We start from the raw sequence: 13525 nt of genomic DNA on the forward strand, positions 1-13525 counted from the left end.
TGCCACCAGTAATGACCTTGGAAAAAATTTCTGGGTCTCTTTGAAGCTGTTCTTTCAAAGCGTGGCATGTTTGTTTCCACTCCAGGCCCCTTTTCCTGGTCAGTCAGAACCTGAGGCACAAATTTCACGACCACCCTTCTCATTCTCAAACCATCCATTAAAATTCACTGAACAGAGCTCCAAGATAGTCCAGATAACTTCCCCATCTCTTCAGTCTTTGAGCAAAAGTGCACGAATTCTGTCTACATTGTCATCCATTCAGGAAGCTGACAGTCATCCAGAATGAGGATTGTCATCAATCGACATTTCACCTTTTTTGAAATGATGAAACCACTTATACACTTGTTTTTCCCATAAGGCTGTCCTTGTAAGCTGTGTTCAACATCACAACAATTTCTGCAGCATTTTTCCCAAGCAGGAAACAAAATTCCACAGCCACATACTGTTCTCTTAAATCGGACATCATATAAAATGAGGTTCAAGCAAAACTGCTTTTACAAAAAAATTCACTGTGATCAGAGAGAACCTTCCTAGGGGACACCACTGGGTGCACTAACTCAGAGCGAGCTGTTCAATGCTTACCTAGTGGGAAAAATGCATACTATAAAAACTCCACCCAGCAGAATTTTTTCCATTTTGGGAGTGGCTACCCCCTCATATAAATAACTATGACTGCTCAGAAGTTCTACTTTTAAAAAGCCAGCAACTTAAATCAACAGCAATAAAACACACATCCCACTGCTATCAAGTCAATATCAACTCACAGTGACATTACAGGACAGAGTAGAAGCGCCCACTGGGGTTTCCAAGGCTGTAAATATTTTGAGGAGCAGAAAGCCCGAGGAATGGCTGGCAGTTTGGGATTGCTGATCATGTGGTTTGTACTCCAATATAGATCAAAGACTATTAAAAACAGGAAATATCAACTGCTTTTCATTAAATTAACTTCTGGAAAGTTTACGCAGATAGCCAAGTCTTCCTCTTCTAGAAACTCCCATTCACAGCCTCCAGCTTCCTTCTTGTTCATTCACCAGGCAAAGGAGCCTGCTAAATTTAGAGGGTCAAATCAAAGTATTTCAAATAAAAGGACACTGAGTGCAATAGTGACAGTGTTGCTACCAAACAGAAATGCTTCGTTCCTAAATGTGAAAATTCCCAATATGGAACAAACAGCAAAAACAAATTTTTAAACAGCTTGTCTGCACCAACAATGCTGGTAATTTAGAAGCTTTTCCACACTAATCCCTCCCCATTCAAAGGAGCTCCAAGCAATTTTCAAAAGAATCTGAATTGACACAAGGCAAAGTGATCAAAGTGATGGCAACCAGGTATCAATGGTGTCGTTTTCTTTAGACTACTAAATTTATAACCACAGATGAGAACAGAAAATATATTCTAAGTTAGTGCCGTAAACAATTATAAAAAGAACAAGTTTTAAGATAATCAAATCAATGTAGGATCTCTAATCAGAATTAATTACTTTAAAAGACAAATACTTTTAACAAGTTAGTTCTGAAATTCATTCAAAACCTTAGACAAAATTTGTGGGGGAAGTCACCTGATCAAATTTCAACCCTATAAAAGCATGTTTACATATTGGTACAACATAAAAAGTTCAATGGAAGAGAATACTCCATCATGTCCAAAAGTCTCTGCATATGGTCATTTGGTATAGTGGGGAAGTAGAACATTCAATAAATGATGAAGGGCCAACTCCCCTATTTGCGAGGGCAAGTTATACCTCACAAAAATAAATTCCAGATGGAATGAAAAACTAAATATATAAGACGTACATGAAGAAAACATAAAGAGAATGTTTAAGTATCTTTTAAGTAGGAATAGACACAAAACCCAGAAGCCAAAAAAAGGGAAAGGAAACATAAATTTGAGGACATATTTGAAATTTCTACAGGGCACAAGGCTGTTCAAAGGCAGTAAGAGACTGGGATAAAGTACACTAGTCATGTGCCACAAAAACAGAGGTTCAATAGATTCACTAGATCTAGCTGTAAGACAATACCAATTTACTCTCCACAGTGTGTAATGAATTCCCACTGGGCAAAAGGATATTAATGAGAAATTCAAAGAAATTCTAAATAAGTAGGAATAATAAGCAAGAAACAACTCACACCAACAGCCAAGATGCCCAATTTTTGAGCATTCTTTAGTAGAGAAGATGTTTATATTTACTAATAGACCAGGAAATTTAGATTTTCAGAATGGTCCAAAAGGGGAAGGAGGAGTGGATTTGTGCTCATGATATTGTAGAGAATTATACTGTTAGTGATAGCAAAAACTGCCACAGCCTTTTACAAGAATGATTTAGCAGGATGTCCACGCTTTTGGTAAACTCAGTAAATCTACCTTTAGAAATCCTACAGAAATAAGCACACTTTTATAGAATATGCACTATATAATACAAATGCATAGGCAATAACAAAATTAAAATACTTAGCAAATACATATTAACTACCTGCCAGCTCTAAAAGCTTTATATGTGTCAACTCCCTTAATCCTCACAAACCCGGCAACTTAACTTTTGGCAAAAGAGGAAACCAAGATACAGTATAGAGAGATGAAGTCATTTGCCAAAGGTCACAGAGACAGCATATATAGAAACCATGGTCTAAACATAGGCACTATCACTCCAGAACCTGAGCTCTTAACCACTATATATTTTTACTGTTCCCAAACAAGGTCCTCACTTCAAACTGTAATAGGAAAATACTGGTAATCACCAATTACTGGTGATCAGAGATTAATAAAGTCTATCAATCATACAGAAAAATTAATGAATTAGAACTAATATACGCATACAAAAAATTTACGGGTTAAATAAAAATAAGTCACAGGAAAAGCTTGATTTTACTTATATCTTAAAAACAACTATAGATTTGTCATGTATGTAGGTGAGGGTAAGCAGGAAACATTGCTGTTAGGGTGCCAGTTCCTCCATGCACGAGTTTCTTCCAAACACAATGTGTTGAGACACGTCTCTGTGATCAGCGGATGGCTACAGACAAGTTCTCCCAGTCTTGTTAGGGTGCCTTCATACAACAGACACTCAAGAAGAAAATATTGCTCAGAGTTGACCTTTTCATCAATATTTTAAGCAACTTCAAAGCTAATGTTGATTTTAAGGAACAAAACCTAACCAGGGATGAATCTTAGATTTACCAACACAATCCTCAGAGCAAGCATTACTAAAACAATGGCTTCTGAGGGACCTGCTGGGCTGGTTCAAGTCACACAGAAGTTAGCAAGAAGGTTATGGTGACTGTTTCTTGCACAGTGACAGAGGTTTATTAAGGAGAAGCTTTAAGAAAACTGAAAATTGTACCAATGAGGAAAAGACCAGAAAAGTCATGCGGAGGCATTTTTTGAGTGATAAGCACTTGCTCATTCTGGAGGATAGCCAGGGCTGTCCTATGAGAACTTCACTGGTTCTTGCCACATCTGCCCTAAAACTCTGATCTTGTCTCTTCAGACTTCTTTTTGTTCCCCAAACTTTAACAAGCATTGAAAAGGAACATAATTTGAGTCCCTCAAGAGTGCCCAAACTACCATTTTGACTTTGTACAAATTACAGAGCACTTAATTTTTCAGGGAAAGGTTAATGTTGAGAGAAAAAAAATAGCTTCACATTTTGATAGTTTCGTTTAATAAAAGTTTCTATGACTTTGTAACAATAATTTTCTACTTACTCTTACAATCATTCATTTGTTTAGACTTTTGTCTAAAAACATTACACATCGAACAGTAAAGTCTGATTTCTTCTATGTTAGAAGAATAGAAGTTAAGAGTTAGAAGAGAGACATGTTTATTTTACTTATTTTTGCACTAGGGGGCTGACTTCTTTTATAATTGGTATATGAGCTACTTGTGTAATTTAAAAATAAAATCATCCATGGAGCCCTGGTGGCTCTGTGGGTTAGGCACTGGGCTGCTAATGTTAAGGTTGACGGTTCAAACCCACTAGCCGCTCCTTAGGAGAAAGATCAGGCCATCTTCTCCTCTAAAGATTTACATTACCAGAGACCCTACTTAGGGTTCTGTGGTTCAGAATGACTGCAATGCACATTGTTTATAAGAACGATGTTCAATTAAAATACTGTCTGTAAGAGACCAGAGGTCAACATCTAACTCTGAAGGAGAGATGGGAAGGGCAGGGAACTAGAGTATGGGAAATTGAACAACTAGAAGACAACCAAAGCGAATGCTGATACATTAAGAGAAATGTCACTGCCCAAATTTGTGTGAAAATTGTGAAATGGGAACATAACTTGCTATGTAAACTTCATGAAAAATACAGTGAAGTATTATTTAAAAAAAATTTTTTAAACCAACCAACCGAAACACCAGAAGTTAATGCCACAAGTTAGATGAGGTGCTAACTAAATTAACATCACTGGATCAGTTGTTTACTATACTTAGGGACTTCGATTAAAGAACTGTAAACCTGGCTCTAATACTTGTATTATAGTGAGATTCTCACAGATCACTACTAGAGCACTCATCATCATTAGTGGGAGCCAAATTATTTGGGTTCAATTTTAGGCTCCTCTAGTTATTAACTACATGACTTCAGGCAAGTCATTTAACCACTGTCTCAATTTCCTCACTGTAAAACGTGGATAAGAGCAATATTTGTTATTAACAAATATTAGCAAAAAGGTTAATATTTGTAAAGTCCTTTGTCTACAAAAACTAACAAATTCGTTTTGCTAGATAAAAACAACTAAGAATACACACATGCATGCACATTTTGACATTGAACTTAAGAGCATCATCTCTTTATCCAAAGACCTTGCTGAACAAGATAAACAGTGCATCGGGCACAGTAAAGGTTAGTGTTGTTTTGTGAAACCCTTTTTAAAAAAAGCTCTATAGACAAATGTAATTATACTAAACCATAATATAAGATGAGTTTAAGAATAAGAGAATGCAAAGCTATTGCAGTAGAGTGTGCCAGGGAATGGTTCAGAACTGTGTGCCTTTGCTGTCACATACCATGACCAGGCCTCCTCACCTCAAGCCTGAGGTCTGTGGGATCGACAACATCCTCTTTCCTCTCGGAGGCTGCACAGCAAACACACTGCTAACAAATCATAACAGAGACATACACAGCCTGTTGCAGAGCAAATCCAAAACACTTTCTCCCCTGAAGGAGAAAGGATCTCTTTTCCATCCTTTCTAGATTAAACCCAGATAATGATTAATCCATCTTTAATTGAGATCAAGCAATCCACTCCCTCAATTTTTCCCTCCAAAGCCAGTTCATATTTTGATTTTCAAGCCCCATGGGCTTATTTCAATATACAGACCAATCTTATTAATACTACTGGTCTACAAAATCTTCTTCCACAGTAAACTGCGTCCTCCAACATTACAGAATTTCTCCCATAAACATATCATACAACCCCTCAGATACCCTGTTTAGAACAAAGCGAGTCTTTTTTATAAATGCAAAAAAACCCACAAAATCCCAAGAAACCCTGGCCAGACCAAAAAAGAAAAAAAGGGACTAGAATGCACCTTATCTCAAATCCTTTCTTTAAAAAAAAAAAATCCTTTCTTTTATTCAGTATCTCTTGATTTTGCTTTTTTCTTCCCAACTTACAGCCTGGAAAGAATAATTTATACATTTTGTATAATTTCAATGAAAAGAGTCAATTTGGAAATCAGTTAGTCGAATGTTCTCATTCTACAGACACTGAAACCTACAGAAGTTGAGTAACTTCCTCAGTCACATGCTTTGGGAAGAAATGATTAAAGGAGTGCCCACGATTATAAATGCTAATTACCACACATATTAAAACCGTACCGCACCGTAAAATTACAAGCAAATGAGAGCCACCAGTTCTATACTACCAAAACCACGGATATGTCCCGTTAGTGTGTCTCTAGATCTTATGCTTTTCAAAGTATCTTTGAAATAGTCACCTAAGGCACTTGCTGCTTAGTTTCGTTTTACAGAAAAATAAGCTGAACCCCCAAAATAATACTTCCTTGTTACCACCTCAAATTTAGTGGTAGGATTCATAATTTATGACTTAAAGGGATCTTAAAAACTTATGAGCATATGTTCTCCAGTTTTTAATTTAAAAATTCTTGTTTCAGTTGAAGGCGCCTTTTATTGCCTTTTAGATAATAAATCGCCTTCTATTTTAAAAGAAGAAACCAGAAAAACTAATTCATTAAAACCCAACACTCTCTGGGTCTCATACCTGTTGTTCATCCTCCATGACGTTACTGGCAAAGTCAAACACTAGGTCGTTCTGTTGGACAACAGCAGCCATAATAAAGCATTCCCCTTAGATCCACATAAGAAAAATTCCAAATAGGTTCAAGGATTGGGTGGGTGGCAGAGTCCAGTGACGGATCTGGGTGAAAGACCCACTGCTCAGTCTGTCAGGTTACTCTAGACCCAGGCTTGCTTTCTCTCGGGAAGGCGCTCCAAATGTTCTATGCTTCAGACACTGACTGCATTCACACGGAGGCAGGTTTTTTCTCTGGATTGTATTGGCCTGAAAAATAAAAAGTTAGTTATGAAAAAGCAATCATATCATTTAATATATAACAACAACTTAATATGTAATGTAGAAGGTAGTGCTGCCAAAGTTTTTGTTGTTGTTTTTAAACAAAATCAACATGGGTAATACATATAGGTCTTTGCGGGGGAGGTGGGGGGACGGACACATAGGTCTTTTAAGGTTAGATAATTGTCTGAAGATTTCATTCCTGTTAAGATAAAAGTACCTTTCGCTCTTGAAAATGAAGTCTTGAAAAAGAAAAAAAGAAAATGAAGTCTTTCTTTCCTCCCCCTTATAATTAAAAAACTGACTATTAAAAATCTGGCAATATTTGTACATTTATAATAGAAATAAAGGCTAAATAAACCAACCAGAAATTCCTATGCCATACATAATTTCACAACACATGATTTTCGTGTTTAATGAAACATGCAGATATCACTGCTGTTAGGGTTAGTTCATATAAAGATTGATAATCTGTTTAATAAAGTAATAAGTACAACTTCAATAGCTTTAAAAAATAAGCAGAAAACAATCACGCACCCTTTCTGTTCTCTACAAAGGTTCTGGTAAGTGGGCATGTCTGTCTGGCTTCAGCAGCTCCTTTTAATGCTCTGAAATGTACCCTTATCTCCAGCACAGGCTTGCAAGCAACAGGAAGGAAACAGCACTTGACCACGTCATGGCAAATTAGAGCATGCAAAGACTGCACTTCACAACAGCAGAAAAACAGACACGCAACTTAGAGTGACAACAATTTCTCAGTTTTTAAATGTCCAAAGTGTCTGTGTGTGTGTGTGTGTGTGTGTGTATTTTAAAAAGTATATCTAAAAAATTGAACTTACGAGTTTAACACAATTTTACTTAAAACTACATCCTTTTGTCATGGTTTGTCATGAAAAGAAAAAGGTACAAAAATGTTCAAAAATAACATTGTGTCCTTGGAAATAGCATTTATTATCTTAATAATATTTTAAAAGACAAGTCTAAAGATAGACTGGGCTGTTAATTTCCTAATTGTAAAAGAGACAAGTTCAGGGGTGCAACTGACCTAGTGAAATCAACTGCCCTCAAATTAAATCCAGCTAGTGTGAGCTGCCAAACCGCATGCTCAATTCCCTGATATCCATAAAGTGAATTCCCTAAACATATGTATTCTGGGCTTCAGGGGTCACCATGGCTGATTTCCCTAAGTGGGAATCAAAAGGAAATCAAAAATAAAAATGCAGTTTAACCAATATTTTACTTGCTACACTATATTCTGACCCTGTAATTTCCCATACCTCTCCATCTCATTTCTCACTCTCTTAAGAGTGAGTTCCAGGAAAACAAACAAACTCCAACATTGGGAAGTTATTTTCAACTCCTTCAGGTAGCGTTTGAACAGTTCATCTGTTATAAGGAGGGGAGTGGGAATACTTTGACTTAAATTGATCATAGATAAGCATAAGACATATATTTGCCTTGGACCAAATGTTACTTATAATACCTTGTCCCCTAAATAATTACTCATCCCAATTCTCCCATCCTAGGCCTATCTTCATACCGTCCTCCACATGGAGTACATTTATTTCTGCCTTATTTTTTCATCTTCTTTTATCCCTCCATTCCTGGAATATCCCTCCCACTTCTCAAAAGCACTGGCATCCTCCCACCCCACCCCCCATTGTTCAATGCTCAATTCAAACCCCACTTCTTTCACATATCTCTCAGTCGCTATACTTGGATCCTTGGGGATCACTCCCTTCAGAAATTCAGCAATACTACATTTACCACCAATTTTAGCACGAGTTGTACATAGCCTCAATTTGAAGTCATGTTCAAGTGAACAATGCTTTAGTGTCTGTAATTTGCAAGGAAATGCGCCAGGTTTCAAGATAATCAGAACAAAATTTCTGGAAAAATAACTATCGTCTAACAGTTTTAAATATCTATCTTTAGCTACATAAGCTATTTTTACATATGTTCTTTATAAAATGAAGTATGATTGTAGAACTTTTGACAAGGAGGAAACCGTTATCCAAGACGCGGACGAAACACAGTTTAAAAAGTGTAAAACTACTTCCCGGTGGAGAAGCTTCTCTGGAAAAGGTGAGGTTCCAAATGGTGGTTCCAAAATGTATGTTTACAAATACCAAGTGACGTTGTCCTCCGAACTAGTATGAGCAAACCTATGCCAAGGTAAGCTATACTTTCTTCACATACTTTTTTTTACTAGCACCTCCAACAACACTGCTGCAGTTAAGAAACTGTTCTTTTCAGAATTCTCAACAGTGAAGACAAGCAATGGTAACAAAGCGAAACTGAAACAATGCCTCACAATCACGAAGTCACTTGTGGAGCGAGGAAGAGCCACGGCTGCTCTGGCCTGCAGCTTACACTCATTTCTACACAGCCCACTGCCATCAAGTCCCCCTCAACACTGCAACCCCACAGCACTGCGGGCTTCAAGCACAAACTGAAAACATATAGGACTTTAAGCACAGGATTATTTAGAAAAACATTAATTCAGAACAACATGAAAAAAATAGTGCCACCTTTTGTAAGATGCTAGGGGGAGAGCTTAACATAATGTAATGAAAATTTATAAACTAACCAACCAAAGAAAAGGCAGGTAGATGAGACAATTCTTGCTCATAGAAAGCAAAATAGCCATCTAATAGTCATAGGATGTTTGAATACAAACTCTGGATTTAATAAAGTATTCAGATAGTGTTGGTGGGTATGTGTGTATGAACATTTGTGGGGTGGCGGTAGATAAAGAATTGGAACAGGAGTTCTGTGTAACCTCAGATGCCAAATATCTATACAGAAAATAATTTTACATGAAGTGATAACTCACAAAGGGGCTTTTTCAACATGTACACATTGTGAAAAGAAAACACATTTGGAAAAACTATTTCATGTGAAGACATACAAGAGAGATGTAAGAAAACAGAACAAGATAGAGAGGGAGGGAGGGAAGGCAAGAGGCACCAGGGAAATTAGAAAAAGAGCAGGGAGTAAATCAGTAATTGTGCTGCCTGGAAGTTTTGTGTCACAGACCAGGATCTGGCTACGTGACGGTTGGTAGGTGCTTGAAAATCGGTTTTGATTCCTAACAACCCTATGTCAAAACAAACCATCATCAACTTGGTTGTAACCCATACCAACATTACATAGTGCTTCTGAGATGGGTCAGGATTACATGAGTAGACAGCCTCATCTTCATTCCGAGGAGCAGTTGGTGGGCTTGAATCACTGACCTTGCAGTTAGCAGCCCATTCTACAGAACCATCAGGGCTCCTTAATAACCCTTTGGACAACAGAACAAAATATTGTCCGGCCACCATAATTATTATTATGAATGAGCCCACTGTTGCGGCTACTATATCAATCATCTCATTGAGAGTCACCCCCCTTTTCACTGATCTTCTGTTTTACCAAGCATTATGTCCTTTTCCAGCATCTAGTGCTTTCTGATAACATATCCTAAGTACATGAGGTTTTTTTATAAGGTTACCACAACTTAATAATTCATTAAGGTACTTTAAAATAGATTCTTATCAATGCTTTCTTATTCTTTGAATACAGTATTATTGCCATCCATTTATATTTCTTAAATGCTGGAAAAATCAATTAAATACACACATATACATACCCAGCAAAGTGTACCTACAATTAAATAACTGGATTTGAACTTCCTTAGAGTAGTAATTATAATTAGTCTCTCAGTTCCTGAAGAAAATCAATATAATCCAGGAGAAATTGGAGAAGGGGAAATCACTTATAAATCTCATTATGCAAAACTACAAGAAAACACTCTTCTCAGACCCATTCTGATTCATAACGTGTAGGACGGAGTGGAACTGCTCCTTAGGGATTCTGAGACTGTAAATCTTTACAGGAGCAGATAGTATCACCTTTCTCCCAAGGAGTAGGTGGTGGGTTTGAACTTCCAACCTTGCACATAGAAGCTCAATGTTTATCCGACAGTGCCACCTCTCTGAATCATGTACCTTACACATAAAATAGGAGTCCCTGGGTGGCCCAAATGTTTACAAGTACTCAGGAAAGGTTGGAAGTCCACCCACGGGCTTTCAGGACAAGGCCTGCAAGTGTTCTTCCCAATAGTCGGTCATTAACACTAGGTCTCCAAAGATTTTTTATATACCTGTCCCCGTGGACACGCATCAAATTGACAGGTGAACAAAACTACACATTTTCTTTAAAAAAACAACTTATTTTATGTAAAAACACATATTTATGCACTATTAACTTAGAAATGAAACTGTGATGCCATATATTATATAAAATTTATAATATTTAACATTATACAACATTTGAGATATTGGGTTTGACGTATAGTTAGGTCGCTTGGATCAGTTAATACGACAATCTCAGCTACTTTGCCTTTACAGTTAATCGTTACTTTCTAAACATTTTACTGCATTTATATTTATTACAGAAATAATGCTTTCATGAATGAAATCGCTTTACTAGGAATAATACTCATTTACCTTAGTGTCAAATTGATACGTATCTGTAAAGATCTTAGAAGAAAATGATTTTGGATATATAGTTGTCTCATTAAATGGATAAAAGTCAGCATAAATGGTAGGAGGTAAATTTAAAGGGATTCTGCAATTTTCGTTGAGGAAATAGAAATGTGCCAAAATGACACATCCCGTAAACCTAGTGTGAAAAAGCCTACAGAGTTCTACTCTGACAGGCACGAAGTCACCCTGAATCAGAGCGACCTTGACACTGCACAAAATCGATGGGGCAAAAGAAAACAAAACCGTTCTCTAACCCCTGTAAAAATCACTGCAGGAGTGTCTGGGCGCCTCTAACTTCACAAGGGGTAATACGGAGTCTCAGCATCCACCAAGAGTCCAAGAGTGAGTCCTGTGAGGCGGAGGTCAGACGTGCCTCTGGGCTCCAGCTTTTTCCTTTCTTGTTTTTAAACCAATTCTAGCACAATTATTGCCACCACCCACAGCACTGTGCTTCTCTCCAGGGTTTGATAATTCATTATAATGGCCACACAGACCTCATAGACAATACTCATGATGATGGGATTTATTAGGGAAGCTAAGAGATATACTTAGGACCAGAAATTACTCAGAATCTAGTTCTATGGCTGGGACAGCTTATTCTCAGCCATCCTGACAGGCAAGTCTCTCTTTGGCTTTTGGCCCCTGGGGTCAACCAGGCCTCTGCCCCACTAAGGCAAAGAGTTAAAAAGCTCGTTGGCTCTGCTATTAAGTTCCTGGAAGGTTCCCACTCCACCAGCAAGCTTCCTGCTGAAAGGCACTTAGCTCCCTCCAGGTTCATCCCTTTGTCTATGTGGTGTGACAGTTCTCCTGTCTCCTCGGTCTAGGAGACCCTCGGCACATGGGTCCTGTGTCTGAAAGACATGCTCCACTCCTGGTTCTTCTTTCTTGGATGGCTCATTTTAAGCCTAGCTGGAGGGCAAAACGGGCCAGTGCCCTCATTAGGGTTCTACACACTTTATTTGTATGGTCCCAGCCCCACAAGGGTACCAGGCACCTTATTTACATTATGAAACGTTTCCCAGTCCCTCAGTGGGCCCTAAGCACTCCTTCTGCACAGGCACATCCAGTTATCCGGTAGGTGTTACACAAAGATGATGGCAGGAAGCCCATGTTAATTCATAGCACTGCAACCCCAATCTTGTCATTTAAAAGGTTTCTAACATTCTAAGAATTTGAGAATTTAGGAAAAGTTCAAAATATGTCCTTGGAATCCATACAAGTATCTTTTAAATAACTATCCCACCTTAAGGAGCTCTGATGTCATAGTGAGTTACTCATTGAGCACCTAGCCACAAACAAGGTCCATGGTTTAAATCCACCAGTTGCTCCAAGGGAGAGAGATGAGGCTGTCTACTCCTGTAGTGATCTGAAGTCTCAAAAACCCTAAAGGGACAGAATTACTTTGCCCTATGCAGTCCCTATGAATCATAATTAACTTGATAGCAATGGCAGTTGAGGTTGAGAATCCTGCCTTAGAGCAGGGATGGGAGAGGCCAGGGAAAGAGAAATATCTAGGCCATCTTCAAAACCAGTTTTATTTCTAAGTGGAAACAGCACAAGTTGAGCTTTTCTATACTGACAGTCTGCGTCAGGCTTCTAATGGTCTACGCCACAGCTGAAGCAGGTCTTAGCCACCTGAACAAGCGTACCTTAGCTCAAACCACGTTAACTAAAAAAACAGCCAACCTGACCGGCTGTGCTCTCCAGGCCTTCACCTCTTTGCTGACAGACACTGGGTGACCAGCTCCAGGATCTGAGGCCAGCTGCAATTACAATCACTACCACCCAGACCTGAAATTCCGGTTCTTTCAACCTTGGCCACTTGTGCCTACCTGGTGTCAGATTACAGGCAGGCCTCATTTGTAGCACCTTGCAAAGGAGCCAAACAGATCACATACCAAGACCTGTCCGTACCTGTGGTCTCATGATTAACCCCCTTTCTGAGCAAGTTCTGAAAAGGAAAACTTTAAATCAAGAGAGCAATGCCCAACAGTAATCAGATACTGTGTTAACTTTGGTCATGAAAAGAGCTGAACTTCTTTCTTGCCTTTCTCAAAAAGGGGTGAAAGTGATGATTATCAAAATGTTATTAACTGCTATAATGCAACTAAACCAACTTTACTACCTTCCCTCCAGCACCCACAAATTGAATTCTGACAAACACACAACCATGCAGGGAACACAAACACGCTAAAATGTCCTTTATCAGCAAAACCTGTTTGGGCAGTTAAACAAAACAAGAATTAACTTGCAAGAAAATTGTTTCATTGCTCTGGCTTATTTATCCCCCTGGTTACTATTTTCATCTTCTTACTGGAAAACATACAGTCTAGTACAATGGGTCCCCTCACTGAGATTCCAGCAGCAGCGGTGGCACACCCTGGAGGTGAAAGTGAGCGGACAGAGAGGAAGATGGCCCCTGAGGAGATCCTGCCACATGACACCACGCCCCTC

The 13525-nt window shown here is 38.4% G+C and overlaps 1 protein-coding gene across 3 annotated transcripts in view; it reads right to left on the minus strand.

The window, feature by feature from the left end:
• The window catches only part of ELF1 (E74 like ETS transcription factor 1), a 104310-nt gene that overhangs the window by 65545 nt on the left and 25240 nt on the right, over nucleotides 1–13525 (minus strand). Inside the window, exons 2-3 of one of the 3 annotated variants that reach the window (XM_045287131.1) lie at nucleotides 6228–6527; nucleotides 5030–5098 (exon numbers count right to left, since the gene is read on the minus strand). In XM_045287131.1, the coding sequence (XP_045143066.1) occupies nucleotides 5030–5098; nucleotides 6228–6299 (141 nt within the window). In that variant the 5' untranslated portion in view covers nucleotides 6300–6527. Of the gene's footprint in view, nucleotides 1–5010; nucleotides 5099–6227; nucleotides 6528–13525 lie in introns of those variants that run through there. The other 2 variants (XM_004707912.2, XM_045287132.1) reach the window with 2 other exon arrangements.

The sequence above is a fragment of the Echinops telfairi genome, unplaced genomic scaffold (assembly GCF_000313985.2).
Source record: "Echinops telfairi isolate 266 unplaced genomic scaffold, ASM31398v2 ScPeMD7_11;HRSCAF=52, whole genome shotgun sequence".
NCBI lineage: Eukaryota > Metazoa > Chordata > Mammalia > Afrosoricida > Tenrecidae > Echinops > Echinops telfairi.